Source organism: Acartia tonsa, chromosome 10, assembly GCF_053477335.1.
Source record: "Acartia tonsa isolate MP-2025a chromosome 10, ASM5347733v1, whole genome shotgun sequence".
NCBI classification, from domain to species: Eukaryota; Metazoa; Arthropoda; class Copepoda; order Calanoida; family Acartiidae; genus Acartia; species Acartia tonsa.
The window spans coordinates 18,092,225-18,116,513 of NC_137269.1; the positions used below are offsets into that span (position 1 = coordinate 18,092,225).

The 24,289-nt window shown below is 32.0% G+C and overlaps 2 protein-coding genes across 3 annotated transcripts in view; one reads left to right on the forward strand and one right to left on the reverse strand.

The window, feature by feature from the left end:
* sdk (sidekick cell adhesion molecule) overlaps positions 1-24,289 on the forward strand; it is a 214,935-nt gene that overhangs the window by 130,080 nt on the left and 60,566 nt on the right. For both annotated transcript variants that reach the window (XR_013882967.1, XM_080173856.1), the window contains exon 5: positions 20,024-20,807. Coding sequence is in view for 1 of the 2 variants with exons in the window: in XM_080173856.1 (XP_080029982.1) it covers positions 20,024-20,807 (784 nt within the window). In the remaining variant the exon portion in view is untranslated. The remainder of the gene's footprint in view (positions 1-20,023; positions 20,808-24,289) is intronic.
* LOC145329580 (matrix metalloproteinase-9-like) overlaps positions 1-24,289 on the reverse strand; it is a 142,414-nt gene that overhangs the window by 41,372 nt on the left and 76,753 nt on the right. The window lies entirely within an intron of this gene.

Genomic DNA, 24,289 nt, shown 5'->3' on the forward strand with positions numbered 1-24,289 from the left:
CCCAAAAATCATAAAAATATGAGTTGTGGGCTTCTTTTTTAAGATATCAACCTGATTTTTTATATAAAAATACTATTCTAACATAACCGAATCTACGAACCATTACAGATTTCATTTTGGGACTTTCCTTCTACGGGCTTGTGGAGCAAAAGACCCCAAAAACACTAAAAATATGAGTTCTGGGCTTATTTTTAAGAAATCAACCTGATTTTTAAAAAATAATACTGTTTTAACATAACCAAATTAAGAAAACATTACAGATTTCATTTTGGGACTTTCCTTCTAGGGGCTAGTGGAGCAAAGATTCCAAAACCACTAAAAATATGAGTTCTGAGCTTATTTTTAAAGATATCAACCTGATCTTTTTAAAATAATACTTTTTTAACATAACCGAACTAAGAAACCATTAAGGATTTCATTTTGGGACTTTCCTTCTAGGGGCTTGAAGAGCAAAAGACCCCCAAAACACTAAAAATATGAGTTCTGAGCTTATTTTTTAAGATAACCTGAGAACTCAATTTATTTTGTTTTGGAGGTGTTTTACCCTATTTTCCCCTAAAAGGAAAGTGCCAAAATGAAATTATTAGTGGCTACCTAGTTCAAACATGTGAAAAAAGTTTTCATGAAAAAAATCAGCTCAATATCTCTAAAAATATTTTTTGGGGGTCTTTTGCCCCACTAGCTTCTAGAAGGAAAGTCCCAAAATGAAACCTGTAATGGTTTCTTAGTTCGGTTATGTTAAAAAAAGTGTTCCTAAAAAAATCAGGTTGATATACTTAAAAATAAGGTCAGAACTCATATTTTTAGTGTTTTTGGGGTCTTTTGCTCCACAAGCCCCTAGAAGGAAAGTCCCAAAATGAAATCTGTAATGGTTCGTAGATTCGGTTATGTTAAAATAGTATTTTTATATAAAAAATCAGGTTGATATCTTTAAAAATAAGCTCAGAACTCATATTTTTAGTGTTTTTGGGGTCTTTTGCTCCACAAGCCCGTAGAAGGAAAGTCCCAAAATGAAATCTGTAATGGTTCGTAGATTCGGTTATGTTAAAATAGTATTTTTTATTATATAAAAAAATAAGGTTGATATCTTAAAAGAGAAGCCCACAACTCATATTTTTATGATTTTTGAAGGTCTCTTGCTCCACAAGCCCCTAGAAGGAAAGTCACAAAATGAAATCTGTAATGGTTCGTAGATTCGGTTATGTTTAAATATTATTTTTTTTATAAAAAAGCAGGTTGATATCTTCAAAAATAAGCCCAGATTTCATATTTTTGTGTTTTGGGGGTCTCTTGCTCCAAAAGCCCCTAAGAGGTAAGTCCCAAAATGAAATCTGTAATGGTTCGTTAATTCAGTTAAGTTAAAAAAGTATTATAAAAAAAATCAGGTCGATATCTTCAAAAATAAGCCCAGTACTCATATTTTGTGTTTTAGGGGGTCTCTTGCTCCACAAGCCCCTAGAAGGAAAGTCCCAAAATGAAATCTGTAATGGTTCGTTGATTCGGGTATGTTAAAAAAGTATTATAAAGAAAAAATCAGGTCGATATATTTAAAAATAAGGTCAGAACTCATATTTTTAGTGTTTTGGGGGGTCTTTTGCTCCACAAGCCCCTAGAAGGAAAGTACCGAAATTCAATTTTCAAAGTTTTCCGTGTATATCAAGTCATATAAGAGAGCCTACAAAAAGAATTAGGTTGATAACTTTAAAAACAAGCCTATACGACCCTCCCAAACTTTGGTACTGAATTTCATTTCCTATAAGTGTACAAACTTCCCCCCCCCCCCCCCCTTATACCCAGGTATAGGGACTATTATTCAAGGAATTTGATTAGTTTAAATTGGGTAATGTATGTGTTCTTAAAAATAAAAGTAATGTTAAATGAAAGGGATATAGTGATAAGACAATGAACAATAACGTTTTTCTCAACCTTTTTAACGTAACAGTTTTTTTAGTAACAGACAAGTTTTATATTGGTTTAACGTACAATTCCTTTTATCAAAACTTGAGAAACCAACTCAAATTATACGCCTGCGGTAGGGGGGTATAGAAGGATGTCAACACTTCCCTTTAGTACTGAAATTTTATATTTCCCTTCTTTACCTCCTAACAGTTTTACACCCCCTGGCAAAATCCTGTGCACGCTACATTATCAAATTCGATTAAAATCTTCCTTCTCCTAATTATAGCTTACCCTGATTTTTTAGAGAAAATTTTTATTTAGTTTCTCATACTCTATTTAGCTACCTGTATATTTTATAAAATATTGATAGAAATTATTTTTATGAGCGAAGCTACTCTATGATTAGGGAATTTCCGCTGTACGGAATTACTCTGCTACCCTAAGTTTTGTAATCACGTTCCAAATCAGTAGTGTCCAAACTTTTCAACCAATAATTTTAATCTATTAGGTAAGTGGTAATTTTGTTTATCATCAATGGGATTGTAAATCAATTCATCGTCCATTGTCTTATCCCTTAAAAATGGATGAAATTGTTTTCGATTTCATTTTAAAAATCATGTATTAAAATTGGATTAAAAGTATTTTTATTTTCATATATGGGAATAAAGATAGATTACAAATCTTAACTATTAAATTCTTACAGTATGTATGTTTCTTAAAAGTTACCAAAATTAGCTAATATAATATACAATAATTATGATATGAGTGATATAGGTGTTTTTTTCTTCAAAAAAAAACTTTAAACACATAGATAAGTTTCTAAATGAGAAAAATTGTTTCAATATGGCTTAGGAACCGATCAATTTCCGGCTGATTGAACCAAGCAAGGACTTTCGGCCAATAAAAATTGGTTTTCATTTTAGTATACGCGGAAAGCTGCCCACAATACAATGCGATAAATAACTATTCTTAATCTTCAGTTATTTGAATCTATTTTAAAAATTTTATTTTATATTTTGTCTTTTTAACATTTTTGTATGACAAAATTGTTTGATTGCATGTGTAAGTCTAATTTTAGATGTATACAATTTTGATTCAAATACGCAGAGGATAATATATAAAAAGTTAGCTTGTATTTATACCAAAAAAATGCCCAAAATTGTAAAAATAAGTATGTTCGCAAGAAGCGGATTATAACAATTTAAAACACTTTTTCTTATTTAAAAAAAAGATTTGGGCATAAGAAAATGAAAAAAAAAGAAATTATTATGTCATTTTGTAAAGTGACATTTTCATTTTACCGATATGACGAACGTATATTTATTACTTTAGATAGCTGTGCAAAAAAAACATATTTATTAAAGTACTTCGAAACCGATTAATATATGCTGGATTCTCATCCATATTGAAAAATCATGTATGACATCATACCTATTACGTATGATTTTTCACGAATATAAAAAGAATTATAATACTAGCATTGCACAGCTATCCTCAACAGTTTAGCGGATTTATAAACAACACGCTCTAAGCGGTCAATGGATCCTAAAAATAGACATACTTGCTGAATCATTCCTGGTTTTACCTAAATTATATCTGCTCCTTCTTCGGGACTATAGGCTTTTTCAAGATTTTCACTTAAATTACCCTATTATTTGACTTAAAAATAGTGTTCGACAAGACATCCTGTCGCTGTTTATAAGTTTTAATACAAAAAAAGATGTTATTATTTATTAGATTTAAATTTAACCGATATAATTGTTATTGGTTCCCTCTGCCGTTTCTATCCATATTTCATGAAATTAAAACCATGAGAAAGAGTTGACAAGAAAATAAGAAAAGTGTTGAGAGGATAAGTAAAAACTAAGTTAATGATAGAGGTATAGTATTAAGACTAAAGTAATTGTATCTAATATAAGGTTTAACAAGGTTAACCTCAAGAAAATTGTAAATATAATGGTGGGACAAAGTAAATCATAAAGTAAATGATCAGTTAAGTTGTCTTAATAAATAGAAAATAGAGGAATAGAAATAAAAGAAAAGAATGATAGGAGAATATATAAGAAAACCGAGAAACCCTTAATTATCAATATAAAAAATGTAGCATGACCAACAGACTGACAGACAAAGTAAGTTGTATGCTGTTACTTTTTGTTAAGGGATATCTTCACAAAAATTAACTTATCTATCTGAATTAGTATTGGTTAAAATTAAATTTTACCATATTGTTATGGACTGACAGACAAGATAAATTATAAAGTAGTTCTGCTACTAACCGCAACTATTGCTCGTCATGTAGCGCATCCGCTCTTCGTTGGGGATGTGATAGGTTCGCGGTACAATTAAAGAAGTTAAAAATTGTTCCTACTGTTAGTATATACGGTGCGCGGCATAAATAGTTAGAGTAGGGAGACAGGGATCTAAAGGGATAAGACAATGACTTATAAAGTGATGTAAATCCCCAATGATGATACACAAATTTACCCCTTATTTAGCTTACACTAAGTGGTTGAAAAGCTTGGAAACTCAACTTAAATACCAATCAATCAAAACTTAATAAAAGTCTCCAAAGTTGTAAGCTAACAAATAAGAAAACACTATATTAAAACTTTTGCTACAGCCCAATGTCCCCTTTCCCTTCTCAGACAAAATGTTGGTTGTCTGTTGAATGTTACTTAAATGAATATCCAATAGTGGGCGGTAGAGCTCCCATGACAAGCGCGCGGATTTTGAAATCGAAGGATAAACCCACCCCAATTAGGTATTTATGGTATACTCTGCTAACTTAATTTGAAGTCAAATAAGCTGATCATATTTATACCATCTACTTTCTTATATTATGCCTGGAGTAAAACTTCAATTATATAGGTTAGTACTCTAGCCTATAACTTTTCCTCAAGATAAAAATACAGTAAATCTTTAAGATGATTGTAAATTTCTTTGCTATTGATTATAGCATACTATTGAAAATCGGTATGCAAAAGATAAAGGGGGATGTGGAAAATAACCATTTGGGCAGGGGGGGGGGGTTTACTCGAGAACCCTTAGAGCTAGAGGGAGCTAATTTTGGATTTAAGCTTCTATGGGGCCAAAGTTACTTTTAAAATTATCGTCGACCCCCCACCCCCCCCCAAAATTTTTTTTTTTTTTTGGGGGGGGGGTAAAAATTTTTTTTATTGCATTTCTCGCCGAATTAGGCAATTTGGAATCATTTGAGACCATGTTATTTTTTTCAAAAATTTTTCGCCTTACAAGCAACCCTGCGGGGGGACTTAGTCATTTTTTTCAAATTCTCGTTTATGAAGGTATATCTTAAATACAGTATGCTACTCTCTTAGTTTTAAAGATAATTGGATGAAATCTTTTTGATTGTGTCACTAATTACCCCAAGTTTTGGTATCTTTAAAAAAAAACGGCGGCGGGACCGCCGCTCCCGCCGTCCGCCGCCGTTTTCCGCCGCCACCAAAAAAGAAATTTTTTATTGCATTTCTCGCCGAATTAGGCAATTTGGAATCATTTGAGACCATGTTATTTTTTCAAAAATTTTTCCCCTAACAAGCAACCCTGCGGGGGGGACTTAGTCATTTTTTTCAAATTCTCGTTTATGAAGGTATATCTTAAATACTGTATGCTACTCTCTTAGTTTTAAAGATAATTGGATGAAATCTTTTTGATTGTGTCACTAATTACCCCAAGTTTTGATTCAGTTATGTTAAAAAGTATTATTTAAAAAAATCAGGTTGATATCTTTAAAAATAAGCTCAGAACTCATATTTTTAGCGTTTGGGGGGTTTTTGTGCTCCACAAGCCCTAAGAAGGAAAGTCCCAAAATGAATCTGTAATGGTTCGTTGATTCAGTTATGTTAAAAAAGTATTATTTAAAAAAAATCAGGTTGATATCTTTAAAAATAAGCTCAGAACTCATATTTTTAGCGTTTGGGGGGTTTTTGTGCTCCACAAGCCCTAAGAAGGAAAGTGCCGAAATTCAATTTTCAAAGTTTTATGTGTACATCCAGTCGTATAAGAGAGCCTACAAAAAGAATTAGGTTGATAACTATAAAAATAAGCCCACACGGCCTTCCCAAACTTGGGGTAAGGGGGGGGGGGGAAGTTTGTACAGTTATAGGAAATGAAATTCAGTACTAAAGTTTGGGAGGGCCGTGTGGGTTTGTTTTTAGAGTTATCAACCTAATTCTTTTTGTGAGCTCTCTTATATGACTGGATCTACACATAAAACTTTGAAAATTGAATTTTGGGACTTTCCCTCTAGGGGCTAGTGGAGCAAAAGACCCCCCCAAACACTAAAAATTTAAGTTCTGAGCTTATTTTTAGAGATATTGAGATTATTTTTTTTTCAGAATTTGGAATCATTTGAGACCATGTTATTTTTTTCAAAAATTTTTCGCCTTACAAGCAACCCTGCGGGGGGACTTAGTCATTTTTTTCAAATTCTCGTTTATGAAGGTATATCTTAAATACAGTATGCTACTCTCTTAGTTTTAAAGATAATTGGATGAAATCTTTTTGATTGTGTCACTAAGGGGGGGGGGGGGGAAGTTTGTACAGTTATAGGAAATGAAATTCAGTATAAAAGTTTGGGAGGGCCGTGTGGGCTTGTTTTTATAGTTATCAACCTAATTCTTTTTGTAGGCTCTCTTATATGATTGGATGTACACATAAAACTTTGAAAATTGAATTTCGGCACTTTCCTTCTTGGGGCTTGTGGAGCACAAAAACCCCCCAAACGCTAAAAATATGAGTTCTGAGCTTATTTTTAAAGATATCAACCTGATTTTTTTAAATAATACTTTTTTAACATAACTGAATCAACGAATCATTACAGATTTCATTTTGGGACTTTCCTTCTAGGGGCTTGTGGAGCAAAAGACCCCCAAAAACTAAAAATATGCGTTCTGAGCTTATTTTTAAAGATATCAACCTGATTTTTTTAAAATAATACTTTTTAACATAACTGAATCAACGAACCTTTACAGATTTCATTTTGGGACTTTCCTTCTAGGGCCTTGTGGAGCAAAAGACCCCAAAAACACTAAAAATATGCGTTCTGAGTTTATTTTTAAAGATACCAACCTGATTTTTTTTAAATAATACATTTTTTAACATAACTGAATCAACGAACCATTGCAGATTTCATTTTGGGACTTTCCTTCTAGGGGCTTGTGGGGCAAAAGACCCCAAAAACACTAAAAATATGAGTTCTGATCTTATTTTTAAAGATATCAACATGATTTTTTTAAGGAAACTTTTTGAACATAACCAAACTAGGGAACAATTACATATTTTAATTTAGGACTTTCCTTCTAGGTGATTTTGGAGCAAAAGAACCACAAAACACTAAAAATATTAGTTCTGAGCTTTTTTTTAGAGACATCAACCTGATTTTTAAAAAATAATACTTCTTTAACATAACCAAACTAATAAACCATTACAGATTTCATTTTCGGACTTTCCTTCTAGGGTCTACTGGAGCAAAAGACCCCCAAAACACTAAAAATATTGGGACTTTCCTTCTAGGGGCTTGTGGAGCAAAAGAACCACAAAACACTAAAAATATTAGTTCTGACCTTATTTTTAAAGATATCAACCTGATTTTTTTAAGAACACTTTTTTAACATAATCGAACTTAGTAACTTTTACAGGTTTCATTCGATTATGTTAAAAAAGTATTATTTAAAAAAAATCAGGTTGATATCTTTAAAAATAAGCTCAGAACTCATACTTTTAGTGTTTTTGGGGGTCTTTTGCTCCACAAATCACAAGAATAAAAGTCCCAAAATGAAATCTGTAATAGTTCGTTGGTTCGGTTATGTTAAAAAAGTATTATTTTTAAAAAATCAGGTTGATATCTTTAAAAATAAGCTCAGAACTCATATTTTTAGTGGTTTAAGGGTCGTTTGCTCCACAAGCCCCTAGAAGGATAGTCCCAAAATGAAATTTGTAATGGTTTGTTGATTCGGTTATGTTAAAAAAGTATTATTAAAAAAAATCAGGTTGATATCTTTAAAAATAAGCTTATAACTCTTATTTTTAGTGTATTGGGGGTCTTTTGCTCAACAAGCTCCTAAAAGGAAAGTCCCAAATGAAATCTGTAATGGTTCGTTGATTCGGTTATGTTAAAAAAGTATTATTTAAAAAAATCAGGTTGATATCTTTTAAAATAAGCTTAGAACTCATATTTTTAGTTTTTTGGGGGGATCTTTTGCTCCACAAGCCCCTAGAAGGAAAGTCCCAATATGAAATCTGTAATGGTTTGTTGATTCGATTATGTTAAAAAAGTATTATTTTTAAAAAATCAGGTTGATATCTTTAAAAATAAGCTCAGAACTCATATTTTTAGTGTTTGGGGGGTTTTGTGCTCCACAAGCCCCAAGAAGGAAAGTCCCAAAATGAAATCTGTAATGGTTCGTTGATTCAGTTATGTTAAAAAAGTATTATTTAAAAAAATCAGGTTGATATCTTTAAAAATAAGCTCAGAACTCATATTTTTAGCGTTTGGGGGGTTTTTGTGCTCCACAAGCCCTAAGAAGGAAAGTCCCAAAATGAATCTGTAATGGTTCGTTGATTCAGTTATGTTAAAAAAGTGTTATTTAAAAAAAATCAGGTTGATATCTTTAAAAATAAGCTCAGAACTCACATTTTTAGCGTTTGGGGGGTTTTTGTGCTCCACAAGCCCTAAGAAGGAAAGTGCCGAAATTCAATTTTCAAAGTTTTATGTGTACATCCAGTCGTATAAGAGAGCCTACAAAAAGAATTAGGTTGATAACTATAAAAATAAGCCCACACGGCCTTCCCAAACTTTTATACTGAATTTCATTTCCTATAACTGTACAAACTTCCCCCCCCCCCCTTACCCCAAGTTTGGGAAGGCCGTGTGGGCTTATTTTTATAGTTATCAACCTAATTCTTTTTGTAGGCTCTCTTATACGACTGGATGTACACATAAAACTTTGAAAATTGAATTTCGGCACTTTCCTTTTTAGGGCTTGTGGAGCACAAAAACCCCCCAAACGCTAAAAATATGAGTTCTGAGCTTATTTTTAAAGATATCAAAATGAAATTTGTAATGGTTTGTTGATTCGGTTATGTTAAAAAAGTATTATTAAAAAAAATCAGGTTGATATCTTTAAAAATAAGCTTATAACTCTTATTTTTAGTGTATTGGGGGTCTTTTGCTCAACAAGCTCCTAAAAGGAAAGTCCCAAATGAAATCTGTAATGGTTCGTTGATTCAGTTATGTTAAAAAAGTATTATTTAAAAAAATCAGGTTGATATCTTTTAAAATAAGCTTAGAACTCATATTTTTAGTTTTTTGGGGGGATCTTTTGCTCCACAAGCCCCTAGAAGGAAAGTCCCAATATGAAATCTGTAATGGTTTGTTGATTCGATTATGTTAAAAAAGTATTATTTTTAAAAAATCAGGTTGATATCTTTAAAAATAAGCTCAGAACTCATATTTTTAGTGTTTGGGGGGTTTTGTGCTCCACAAGCCCCAAGAAGGAAAGTCCCAAAATGAAATCTGTAATGGTTCGTTGATTCAGTTATGTTAAAAAAGTATTATTTAAAAAAATCAGGTTGATATCTTTAAAAATAAGCTCAGAACTCATATTTTTAGCGTTTGGGGGGTTTTTGTGCTCCACAAGCCCTAAGAAGGAAAGTCCCAAAATGAATCTGTAATGGTTCGTTGATTCAGTTATGTTAAAAAAGTGTTATTTAAAAAAAATCAGGTTGATATCTTTAAAAATAAGCTCAGAACTCATATTTTTAGCGTTTGGGGGGTTTTTGTGCTCCACAAGCCCTAAGAAGGAAAGTGCCGAAATTCAATTTTCAAAGTTTTATGTGTACATCCAGTCGTATAAGAGAGCCTACAAAAAGAATTAGGTTGATAACTATAAAAATAAGCCCACACGGCCTTCCCAAACTTGGGTAAGGTTGATATCTTTAAAAATAAGCTCAGAACTCATATTTTTAGCGTTTGGGGGGTTTTTGTGCTCCACAAGCCCTAAAAAGGAAAGTGCCGAAATTCAATTTTCAAAGTTTTATGTGTACATCCAGTCGTATAAGAGAGCCTACAAAAAGAATTAGGTTGATAACTATAAAAATAAGCCCACACGGCCTTCCCAAACTTGGGGTAAGGGGGGGGGGGAAGTTTGTACAGTTATAGGAAATGAAATTCAGTATAAAAGTTTGGGAAGGCCGTGTGGGCTTATTTTTATAGTTATCAACCTAATTCTTTTTGTAGGCTCTCTTATACGACTGGATGTACACATAAAACTTTAAAAATTGAACTTCGGCACTTTCCCTCTAGGGGCTAGTGGAGCAAAAGACCCCCCCCAAACACTAAAAATTTAAGTTCTGAGCTTATTTTTAGAGATATTGAGATTATTTTTTTTTCAGAAACCTTTTTTAACAAAACCAAACTAAGTAATCATTGGAGATTTCATTTTTTGACTTTCCTTCTAGGGGCTTGTGGAGCAACAGACCCCCAAAAACACTAAAAATATGCGTTCTGAGCTTATTTTTAAAGATATCAACCTGATTTTTTTTAAATAAAACTTTTTTAACATAACTAGATCAACGAACCATTACAGATTTCATTTTGGGACTTTCCTTCTAGGGGCTAGTGGAGCAAAAGACCCCCCCCAAACACTAAAAATTTAAGTTCTGAGCTTATTTTTAGAGATATTGAGATGATTTTTTTTGTCAGAAACCTTTTTTAACATAACCAAACTAAGTAATCATTGGAGATTTCATTTTGGGACTTTCCTTCTAGGGGCTTGTGGAGCAACAGACCCCCAAAAACACTAAAAATATGCGTTCTGAGCTTATTTTTAAAGATATCAACCTGATTCTTTTTAAATAATACTTTTTTAACATAACTGAATCAACGAACTATTACAGATTTCATTTTGGAACTTTCCTTCTAGGGGCTAGTGGAGCAAAAGACCCCCCCAAACACTAAAAATTTAAGTTCTGAGCTTATTTTTAGAGATATTGGGATGATTTTTTTTAGAAACCTTTTATTACATAACCAAACTAAGTAATCATTTGCTCCACTAGCCCCTAGAGGGAAAGTGCCAAAGTTCAATTTTCAAAGTTTTATGTGTACATCCAGTCGTATAAGAGAGCCTACAAAAAGAATTAGGTTGATAACTATAAAAATAAGCCCACACGGCCTTCCCAAACTTTTATACTGAATTTCATTTCCTATAACTGTACAAACTTCCCCCCCCCCCTTACCCCAAGTTTGGGAAGGCCGTGTGGGCTTATTTTTATAGTTATCAACCTAATTCTTTTTGTAGGCTCTCTTATACGACTGGATGTACACATAAAACTTTGAAAATTGAATTTCGGCACTTTCCTTTTTAGGGCTTGTGGAGCACAAAAACCCCCCAAACGCTAAAAATATGAGTTCTGAGCTTATTTTTAAAGATATCAACCTTACCCAAGTTTGGGAAGGCCGTGTGGGCTTATTTTTATAGTTATCAACCTAATTCTTCTTGTAGGCTCTCTTATACGACTGGATGTACACATAAAACTTTGAAAATTGAATTTCGGCACTTTCCTTCTTAGGGCTTGTGGAGCACAAAAACCCCCCAAACGCTAAAAATATGAGTTCTGAGCTTATTTTTAAAGATATCAACCTGATTTTTTTTAAATAATACTTTTTTAACATAACTGAATCAACGAACCATTACAGATTCATTTTGGGACTTTCCTTCTTAGGGCTTGTGGAGCACAAAAACCCCCCAAACGCTAAAAATATGAGTTCTGAGCTTATTTTTAAAGATATCAACCTGATTTTTTTAAATAATACTTTTTAACATAACTGAATCAAAACTTGGGGTAATTAGTGACACAATCAAAAAGATTTCATCCAATTATCTTTAAAACTAAGAGAGTAGCATACAGTATTTAAGATATACCTTCATAAACGAGAATTTGAAAAAAATGACTAAGTCCCCCCCGCAGGGTTGCTTGTTAGGGGAAAAATTTTTGAAAAAATAACATGGTCTCAAATGATTCCAAATTGCCTAATTCGGCGAGAAATGCAATAAAAAATTTCTTTTTTGGTGGCGGCGGAAAACGGCGGCGGACGGCGGGAGTGGCGGTCCCGCCGCCGTTTTTTTTTAAAGATACCAAAACTTGGGGTAATTAGTGACACAATCAAAAAGATTTCATCCAATTATCTTTAAAACTAAGAGAGTAGCATACTGTATTTAAGATATACCTTCATAAACGAGAATTTGAAAAAAATGACTAAGTCCCCCCGCAGGGTTGCTTGTAAGGCGAAAAATTTTTGAAAAAAATAACATGGTCTCAAATGATTCCAAATTCTGAAAAAAAAATAATCTCAATATCTCTAAAAATAAGCTCAGAACTTAAATTTTTAGTGTTTTGGGGGGTCTTTTGCTCCACTAGCCCCTAGAGGGAAAGTCCCAAAATTCAATTTTCAAAGTTTTATGTGTAGATCCAGTCATATAAGAGAGCTCACAAAAAGAATTAGGTTGATAACTCTAAAAACAAACCCACACGGCCCTCCCAAACTTTAGTACTGAATTTCATTTCCTATAACTGTACAAACTTCCCCCCCCCCCTTACCCCAAGTTTGGGAAGGCCGTGTGGGCTTATTTTTATAGTTATCAACCTAATTCTTTTTGTAGGCTCTCTTATACGACTGGATGTACACATAAAACTTTGAAAATTGAATTTCGGCACTTTCCTTCTTAGGGCTTGTGGAGCACAAAAACCCCCCAAACGCTAAAAATATGAGTTCTGAGCTTATTTTTAAAGATATCAACCTTACCCAAGTTTGGGAAGGCCGTGTGGGCTTATTTTTATAGTTATCAACCTAATTCTTTTTGTAGGCTCTCTTATACGACTGGATGTACACATAAAACTTTGAAAATTGAATTTCGGCACTTTCCTTCTTAGGGCTTGTGGAGCACAAAAACCCCCCAAACGCTAAAAATATGAGTTCTGAGCTTATTTTTAAAGATATCAACCTGATTTTTTTTAAATAATACTTTTTTAACATAACTGAATCAACGAACCATTACAGATTCATTTTGGGACTTTCCTTCTTAGGGCTTGTGGAGCACAAAAACCCCCCAAACGCTAAAAATATGAGTTCTGAGCTTATTTTTAAAGATATCAACCTGATTTTTTTAAATAATACTTTTTAACATAACTGAATCAAAACTTGGGGTAATTAGTGACACAATCAAAAAGATTTCATCCAATTATCTTTAAAACTAAGAGAGTAGCATACAGTATTTAAGATATACCTTCATAAACGAGAATTTGAAAAAAATGACTAAGTCCCCCCCGCAGGGTTGCTTGTTAGGGGAAAAATTTTTGAAAAAATAACATGGTCTCAAATGATTCCAAATTGCCTAATTCGGCGAGAAATGCAATAAAAAATTTCTTTTTTGGTGGCGCCGGAAAACGGCGGCGGACGGCGGGAGCGGCGGTCCCGCCGCCGTTTTTTTTTTAAGATACCAAAACTTGGGGTAATTAGTGACACAATCAAAAAGATTTCATCCAATTATCTTTAAAACTAAGAGAGTAGCATACTGTATTTAAGATATACCTTCATAAACGAGAATTTGAAAAAAATGACTAAGTCCCCCCGCAGGGTTGCTTGTAAGGCGAAAAATTTTTGAAAAAAATAACATGGTCTCAAATGATTCCAAATTGCCTAATTCGGCGAGAAATGCAATAAAAAAAATTTTTACCCCCCCCCCCAAAAAAAATTTTTGGGGGGGGGGTGGGGGGTCGACGATAATTTTAAAAGTAACTTTGGCCCCATAGAAGCTTAAATCCAAAATTAGCTCCCTCTAGCTCTAAGGGTTCTCGAGTAAACCCCCCCCCCCTGCCCAAATGGTTATTTTCCACATCCCCCTTTCTTGTCAAGTGTCAAGTTTCACAATTATCATTTTTATCTTTTGATATGATAAAAAGTAATGCAAAATTTAATTTTCTATTTTTATCATTGGTGTTGGGCGTTATATACCAAAAATATTTGATGCAGTTATCAGTAAGTATATAAATAGCAGGTCAACAGTCTTTAGATTTATGAAATAATATTAAATATGTATTAGATGGTAGTTCACAGCACAAAAAACCGGCGAACAGAGGTTAGTGGGTTAAGCTAAGCACTACTTTTATTCCTCAAAAAATAAAAATCACCCTGTGATAAACATGCTGCTACTTTTGTTTTCCATAAATTGTTACATGTCTTTTATTACTATAAATAAACATATGGTTGCCCTTTAACATCCAGGGGATTTGTATTCAAAATGGAAGGAAAAGGCAGAAAAATACCATTCTGAGACCGATTTAAATTTTGCATTATTTCGAGAATTCAATCAATTCATTAGTTATTGAAATCTTAAGCTAGCTACAAACAAACAAAAAACCCTTAAAACTTAAAAATAGAATAAGTATAAAATACATTTTACATTTGTGCCAATAAAAAAAATTGATCCTAAATTCATGTTAGTATATCATACTGTAATCTTAGGCAATATAATTATTTTTTAGGAACCGCTATTCTTGACTAGCTGGAGATTTAAACGCACACTAGATCATTTTCTGATAATATTTTTTTCTTACTCCCCTGTAATTTATTAATTACATTTCATATTTTGTTTTGGTATCTATTTCAGCTTAAAACTGTAGTTATAATGTCACCAATCCTACTTTATAAAGTAGTAAGTTTTTTTTGGTCATGTGAAGGAAACGAAGTTGCGGGTTTCGTCGTATTTTAACAGTAGCTTTTGAAAGGTTATTAGGCGATTGCCCCGCAAGATTAGGCAATTGGCCCCGCGGGGTTAAAGCAACAGCAGGAGCTAGAAATAGGATAAAAGCTAATGTGAAAATATAATGAAAACTGCAACTTTGTTTCCTTCACATTAGCCAGTTTTTTTTATAAAGCCTAAGATCTGAAAAGTTGTTAGGTTGTACTTTTCAAGAAAGCACAATAATTTTTTAAAGTTATTTTAGGCTATTTTCCTCCTCCCCCGCCTTCCCTAGAGGATCAGGTTGACCAATTAGTAATCTTATAATGTTAAGTAGTAAGTTTTGTGAATGTATGAATTAACATTCTGATATTTTAATGGTAATTTTGTATAAAAACAAACACTGTAAATAATGGTAGAAGTAAACGCTGTTAACAATTTTATCAATATATTAAATACAAATGACTCCTTTTTTGTAATAAAACTTATAAACAGCGCAGGATGTCTTGTCGAACGCTATTTTTAAGTCAAATAATAGGGTAATTTAAGTGAAAATCTTTAAAAGCCTATAGTCCCGAAGAAGGAGCAGATATAAATTAGGTAAAATCAGGTATGATTCAGCAAGTATGTCTATTTTTAGGATCCATTGACCGCTTGGAGCGTGTTGCTTATAAATCCGCTAAACTGTTGAGGATAGCTGTGATTGTTTTTTTAATATCCGCGGACAGCTGTCTACAGTACGATGCGATAAATATCTATTATAAAATTTAGCTATTTTTAATGTGTAATATTGTATAAACATAGCGCCATGTATCTTGAGAATTTGAAATGAAATATGTTCAAAATATAAGTGAGATTTTTTAAGTGGTTAGAAATATAATCTAAAAAAAAATTTATATTTTCACTATACTGCATGATACAAAAACAATAGGTATATATTGTCTGAATACAAAAAAAATTGCCAAGAAAAATATTTTGCACTTTGATTATCAGAACCTTTGTCTCTGTGTTTCAAAAATAAATCTATCCATGTTAAATTTTGTATTTTTACATATTTTACACATTAACTCTTTATTGGCTAACATAGTTTGGTCATTTTTTAGTAGTGCAGCTATTATTGTAGTTTGTTTGTCTGTATGTACATATGTCTGCTAACAGGATTTTAAAACTTATTTGTATGCTTAGTTACAAGTTGTTTACCATTTAACGTAATTCTAAGAATTAAAGTATAACGATATTAAATTGCCTTTCCAACAAAAGGTTTTCCTGCATATTACTATACTGCTCTTTTTTCATTAAAAATATTTTATTATTTTGGAAAAAATATTCCTTGCTCAACATGGTATATTTGTAAAATTAACCTCATTATTGGACGAATAATACCCAATTTTGAGAGGTTAAAAAGGCTTTGTCTCAAAAACATACTCAAGACTAGAAGCTTTGCTTATATACATCATGTAAAACAAAGTATAGTTTCTTTTTAAATCTGATAAAGAACAAAGACAATTGTGTTTTTAAGTAGCATAGCAATAATAACATTTTGAATATGATCATTATATTTTTCAAATATTTTAATACTTTCCTGAATAAAACGCTAAATTTTTACAACCTGTTAATAAACAAATAGGGGAGTTACAGAATTATGAATGGAACACTCTAATTTTAGAGTAGTTGTGCTATTTAAAAAAAAGCAAACTTACTTTTTGGTATCTCTTTGTTTTTTCCTCTAGTAAAGGAGAACAAACACCCCCTCCCCACTAACTTCCTACAACCCCTACTGAGTTGAAAAATGAACCAACAGATTTAAAAATGCGTCCCTTACCAAAATTACATTATAGAGCTCTAAAACAGGTAGGTTATAGTTGAAAAAGTTTTTTTTTCTGTATAATTAAACCTATTAAATCAAGGATAACAACATCCATAATTATTCCAATATTAAATTACAATTCATATATATAACAACAAAAGATCATGAAATTATTTTTATTATCACCATGTGCCTATTTATTTGCCAAGGAATTCCCCCTATTCCAACTATTAATGTGATGCACCTGACATAGTAGGTACTATTTTTAAGTTCTATAGAATTGTTCTTTGGATAAATGTCGCAAATAGTTAAATGAGTTAAAATTTATAAAAACATGACATTATTTGTTTTATCACATTTAATGTGAGAATGTTGCTATTATCATATTCAAAATAAATGCTGTAATAAGCTTTAAAATATTTAAACACTAGTCTCTCATTGGACAAAAAATGACGTACAATAAGAAAAAGGAATAAAAATATTGGAAAGAAAATTATTTTATTTCAAAATTAATTCTTGGCATTTTGGAATAAAAAATATAGGGGAAAGAAAATTATTTATTTCAAATTTATTTCTGGTCTTGAAATAATATTCATTATTTTATTTTAATTCGAGTGTCAACCAATAAGAAATAGGCATGCTGTTTTAAAAGTTTGGAATAAAAATTATTATTTTTTGTCAATTCCTTTTTTCAGAGTATAAAATGAGAATAAATTTTCCAACATTATTATTGATTTCTAATTTAACATTTCATACAGTGGGTAATATTTATTTCAACATTTTTTGTCATTCAAAATCAAGTGTCACAAAAATAATAATATTTAACATAAAAAAGAAATTTTTAAAATAATTTTGTTTTCTTTATTTGTTGAAGATTTAAGCCCAAGCTTTTTCTGAGGGGGGAGACCCCCCTCAACCCCCCCTCTCCTGAGGGGGGAAACCCCCCTCGACCCCCCCCCTGACGCTCTCTTCTTTAAATCTTTCATTATTTCTGTAATTTATTCTAACTATCTTATAAATTTCAAAACATGAGATAAAAAGGAAATAATTTGCTGTACATTATTAAAAAATTGTAAAATTGTAAAAAAAATTCCAACATGATTTTTAATTTTAAATACAAGAATATTTTTTCCTATATGATATGTTAAATTTAAATACAGGAATAATTTTGTACTGTGGAATTGAAGAAATAAATGCTGTACATTAGAGTGGCTTGATTTTCAATGATTTTCTAATTTTAAATGTGCTACATACACTTTCTGTCTGAACATCATATAAGAGACCAAAAAATGAAAAGAAAATATTTTGAATAATGGGGAGGCTCGCTGATGCATGTAAACTTTTAGAAAGACACTTGTGGGGAGAATTTTTTTTTTTTTTTTTGGGGGGGGGGGCAAATATTTTTCTTTCAAAGTATATCTTTATGCACCTTCCCAATTTTGTCTTGAAGAGTAGAATAAGAATAAAAAATCTGTTTTTAAAACTATTGATCCTAGCAAGAAAAATCCATAAATAAATTTAAAAAACAAGAGATTTTACATTTAATTTAAGATTTTTCATGCTTGGATGAATATTTTTTAAAACCAATTTGATATTCTTATATTAATCAACAAGACAAATTCAAAAAGATGCATAAAGCAATACTTTGAAAGAAAAAAAGTTGCACCTCCAGAATAAACTTCTAAAATTTTTAATGCATGGAAACACCTTCCCCCCATTTCCCCTCAAGGACAAAATCAATTTTTTATATTTAGGTTTCTTATATGACGTTTAAACTGTAGATGTTGATTACAAATTCAATGTCCAAAATTGATCCACTCTACTGTACATTGTTATAATTTAATATTTGATGTGGGTATAAACATTAGACATAGATGGTCAATCTGACCCCATTTTTTTCTTAAAAAGAAACCTTTGTTCACTTTTTGTTGTATATGAAATACAGCCCTATAGGCAACATTATTTGCAACTAAATTACGCAATGATATAATTTTTAGAAAGATAACTTTATTATAAGAAATTAAATTATTTATGACTAACTTATTATATGTTGTGTCATACGCTTCACATTATATGATGGAAGAAATATTTTCTTCAAATATTTCACCCAAGGAAAGCTTTAACCTAAGATATTCAACAATTTATAGCTGATACATAATGTAAACAAAATTCCCTTGTGCTGTCTCTAGGTTATCTCTATTGTATAAATGAACGTACAAAAGAGGAGGAGAGAGAGAAGGAAATAGACAGAAAAGTGAGGGAGGGGGGAGGGGGAAGAAATTTAGAGAAAAATAGACAGAGATATTTATTGTTCACCCTTAGATGATGTAAATTTTTTGATAGACTTTTTTGAATTTAAGAAAAAGATAGAGAATGAGACAAAACCAAGTATCATATTTTATTAATATTGCTTATACAAGAAAGGTCATTCAAAGTTATTTCACCAATATTAAGGTCAAGTGACAAAAATTTAAATTTCCACCTACTTCGCCCCCAGAGGGGGCAATAGTAGAAGGAAAATTCAAATTTTGATCACATGACCAAAATTGTTGAAATAATTTTAATATCCTTTCTAGCATTCACAATATTACGAAAATATGATAAATAACTATTAAATAGCTTAAAACCTTTCCATGCTTTTGGTCGTTATAGTCAGAAGACAATAAACAAAATTTAATCTTTTTAAAAAAATGTTTGAGTATTTCCTAAAAAAATCAAAAAAAGAATTCTAGAAGAAGTAATGAAATATATATTTTTTTGACATCTTAACCGGTTAAGTTAAGATGTCTATATAGAAATGATTTTTTATTGTCTGTTTTGTGCAAACATATGTACTTATGATTATAGTTTGTTACCCCTGGCTATTTTTATAATATATAATATTGTCTGTATTGTATAAACACTTAAATGATTATAGTTTGATTCCTCTGGCTATTTTTGCATCGTTAGACGACATCTTTAACAATTTTGGGGGGGTTTCAAAATTTACTATAACAAATTTACTTAACAAATCAGACAAAAAATTGACCTACTAGTCTTTTAATGGCTTTTAAATGTAGATGCTATGCTTTTTTGCTGTACCTAATTATCATAATAATCACAATCTAAAAATTCATAAACTTTCTTCAAATTTTGGTACGTTTTTAAATATATTGAAACACCCCCCCAAAAAATTTTTAGGGTCAATTTAACTGCTGAAACAAGAAAATTATCATCAAAATACTTTTTGATCATTTCAACTCAAAGAAGATGTCATTTTTCAAACAAAAGAAATGGCAACATGTCAATAATTTATTATTCGATAGTAAGGGTAGATGTATTATTATTCGTTGATAGATAGATTTTATCTTTTACATAATTGTGTAGTCAAAAATATAGGCTTCGTCCCTAGCCCCTACAAGCTGTGCTGTTCATCGCAAGAGCTAATTTTCTATAATTAAAAAATAGTTTAAAACCATCTAACTTTTATAAAAAAAATGAGTTGTCTATTTGTTACCTAATGAGATAATAATGCTTGTTTCAAAATAATGTACTAATATTTTTATTTTTATTGTAGACATGTCACCGTTTGAAGACAACGCCTCCAACAAAATCATCGCCAAATCGGGGCACGCCGCCATATTCAGCTTTCCCGCCATCTCCAGTGAACCGGCGCCGAGCGTCAGCTGGCAAAGCGACGACCACAGCCTGCTGTACGGAACAAAGTACGCCGTCACAAGCGACAACCGCCTGGTTATTTTGAGCGTCGATTCGTCGGATGAAAAAATGTACCGCGCTCGTGCGACTAACACGCAGCTGGGGCAGGAAGAAAATTCCGAGTTTATCCAGCTCGTCGTTGATACTTCGGAGGCTACAGATGTTGCGCCAGAAATTATTGTACCGCCGGATAACATCACAATCGTTCGGCACACGCCGGTAACGGAGCTGCAGTGTATCGCCAACGCCCGCCCCTTATATGAGCTTGAGTTAACATGGTTCAAAGACGGCCGACCCGTCGAGGAAACCGGAATCCCCTACTCGTTCAACGACCTGTGGAATCGCACGCTGTCTCTACTCTCCGCCGATTTTGTGCACAACGGCGTGTATACGTGCCGTGTTCGCATGCGAACCGGCGGTCCAACGTTAACAGCATCTGCCGAAGTGAAAGTGATTGAAAAGCCCAACTTCACGGATCGCATGAAGTTCGAGTCGTTGGGAGAAATTGGGAAATCAATCGAGATTCCTTGTAGTATAGTGGGGGAGCCGAAGCCGAATATAACATGGTATAGGGATGCGAAGCCGCTCAGTGAACTGCCGGCCTTGAGATATACTGTTCATGAAAACGGGTCTTTGTACATCAGGTAAGAATTTTTAGAAAATGAAAATCATAATGATAAAAAGGTGAATTCTAATTTTTTAAATGTGTTATTTTAAGCCTAAGTTTTATACTTTTCCTGAAATTAAATTAAAATTTGGTTGTTTATTCGAGGCAAAAATGTTTAAAATTACCATATTCACCCTTAGTTAACTGGAAAACAGATATTAGTAGCTTAGAAAAGCCAAAAGATAAGTATATATTTTAAGAAACTTTTCAACGGGTTAATATAAGGTTACACTTTTTATTTTATTATAGATTTGCTACGCTTTTAATGTTTAATTTTAAAGTTAATAGAAATTTAAAACCTATTTCTACTTTATGCGATAGGACAGTGTAGATTAATTGATGGATGTATATTGTATACCCCCAATTATAATAAATAGATAACCCCTTCTTTAGTTATTTTTGTTGGAAAAGTTTGAACACTGCTAATTAAGTCCCCAAAGCTTTTAATTCAATGTTATGGGGGTGCAATGTTCCCTCCCTTCATCAAAAGGTATATTATCATTCTATGCACCTGTAATTCTATTAGCTGGTTTTCAACCCTTAGTACTTATATGTATGTGGTACTTAAATTAAACTCACTTTAACACTCACTTACATACATTCTCAGAGAGGGATAGATATTCTAACATTTTAATCTATTTAGATCATGTAAAAGCTTATCCAATTACACTCCCCAACGCCTCCACTCCCGTATTTTTTTTTCACTTTTTTTTTATTGGGAGTAAGATTTTTTACTTACAAAAATGAATAGTGGAAAATGATACATAATTCAAATGGTTTGAAATCGAAGAATTTCTCTTTTACATGTGTAATAAAGGATTTATATACATTAGACTAATAGAAAGTGATAAAGATAATTATATTGCCTTCAACTTTTAGGCTATTCAAAACCTGTTGAGTGGAAATAGATTTTGAGTCATGTGTTCCATGTTTTATGTAGTTTGTATAATCTCTGTGTGAATTAAATTATCATCCATTGTCTTATCTCTGGTGTACTATAGAGTTTGTATAATCTCTGTGAATTAAATTATCATCCATTGTCTTATCCCTGGTGTTCTATAGAGTTTGTATAATCTCTGTGTGTGAATTAAATTATCATCCATTGTCTTATCTCTGGTGTTCTATAGAGTTTGTATAATCTCTGTGAATTAAATTATCATCCATTGTCTTATCCCTGGTGTTCTATAGAGTTTGTATAATCTCTGTGTGTGAATTAAATTATCATCCATTGTCTTATCTCTGGTGTTCTATAGAGTTTGTATAATCTCTGTGAATTAAATTATCATCCATTGTCTTATCTCTGGTGTTCTATAGAGTTTGTATAATCTCTGTGAATTAAATTATCATCCATTGTCTTATCCCTAGTGTTCTATAGAGTTTGTATAATCTCTGTGAATTAAATTATCATCCATTGTCTTATCCCTGGTGTTCTATAGAGTTTGTATAATCTCTCTGTGTGAATTAAATTATCATCCATTGTCTTATCTCTGGTGTTCTATAGAGTTTGTATAATCTCTGTGAATTAAATTATCATCCATTGTCTTATCTCTGGTGTTCTATAGAGTTTGTATAATCTCTGTGAATTAAATTATCATCCATTGTCTTATCCCTAGTGTTCTATAGAGTTTGTATAATCTCTGTGAATTAAATTATCATCCATTGTCTTATCCCTGGTGTTCTATAGAGTTTGTATAATCTCTCTGTGTGAATTAAATTATCATCCATTGTCTTATCTCAGGTGTTCTATAGAGTTTGTATAATCTCTGTGTGTGAATTAAATTATCATCCATTGTCTTATCCCTGGTGTTCTATAGAGTTTGTATAATCTCTGTGAATTAAATTATCATCCATTGTCTTATCTCTGGTGTTCTATAGAGTTTGTATAATCTCTGTGTGAATTAAATTATCATCCATTGTCTTATCCCTGGTGTTCTATAGAGTTTGTATAATCTCTCTGTGTGTGAATTAAATTATCATCCATTGTCTTATCTCTGGTGTTCTATAGAGTTTGTATAATCTCTGTGTGTGAATTAAATTATCATCCATTGTCTTATCTCTGGTGTTCTATAGAGTTTGTATAATCTCTGTGTGAATTAAATTATCATCCATTGTCTTATCTCAGGTGTTCTATAGAGTTTGTATAATCTCTGTGTGTGAATTAAATTATCATCCATTGTCTTATCTCTGGTGTTCTATAGAGTTTGTATAATCTCTGTGAATTAAATTATCATCCATTGTCTTATCCCTAGTGTTCTATAGAGTTTGTATAATCTCTGTGAATTAAATTATCATCCATTGTCTTATCCCTGGTGTTCTATAGAGTTTGTATAATCTCTCTGTGTGAATTAAATTATCATCCATTGTCTTATCTCTGGTGTTCTATAGAGTTTGTATAATCTCTGTGAATTAAATTATCATCCATTGTCTTATCCCTGGTGTACTATAGAGTTTGTATAATCTCTGTGAATTAAATTATCATCCATTGTCTTATCTCTGGTGTTCTATAGAGTTTGTATAATCTCTCTGTGTGAATTAAATTATCATCCATTGTCTTATCCCTGGTGTTCTATAGAGTTTGTATAATCTCTCTGTGTGAATTAAATTATCATCCATTGTCTTATCTCTGGTGTTCTATAGAGTTTGTATAATCTCTGTGAATTAAATTATCATCCATTGTCTTATCCCTAGTGTTCTATAGAGTTTGTATAATCTCTCTGTGAATTAAATTATCATCCATTGTCTTATCCCTGGTGTTCTATAGAGTTTGTATAATCTCTGTGTGTGAATTAAATGCAAATCTTGTTTAACAGAATTAATTTAACCTTCCTCCCCTTTTCCCCTAAAAATAACAGGTTCTGCGCCCCTAGAGTTTGTTTAATCAAAATTGGGGTATATCCTCTCCCCGCCCCATTTCCTTCCTTGCTTCCAGATGCCTTTAGAGACCCTTAAGGAGATATTTTTTTCACTTGTGTGGGTTGAGGTATCCTCCCAAAGTCGATTCTCCACGAAGTCTTTTAAGTTTTTAAATGAGAAAATAAAAAATTCCAAGGAGCGCTTTTTCTTTCGAGAAAACCTCTGCCAACATATTTATAAACCTTTCTTGGACCTATGATAAGCTTCAACGTAAACGAAAACCATATCGGTTCAGTAGTTATCGCGCTCCTTTGCTAAACATACACACACACTATACCCATAATGTAACTTTATATACGGATAAGTTTAAAATTAAAATACATAACCTAAGGACTATAAATATTAGTTATCAGATAAAGTAGTTATTTATCAAATAAATGACACCTAGAGTAGCTGTAAATTTAAATGTTTTTACAAATTTATATGCGTAGAATCTCTATAATTTAAAACTATTCATCATAGCAGGTTTCCAAGGTTCAACTCCTTTGACTAATAAAATAATGTTGGTATGGGCAAAATGATTCGGTAACTTAGGGAGAAGTAATG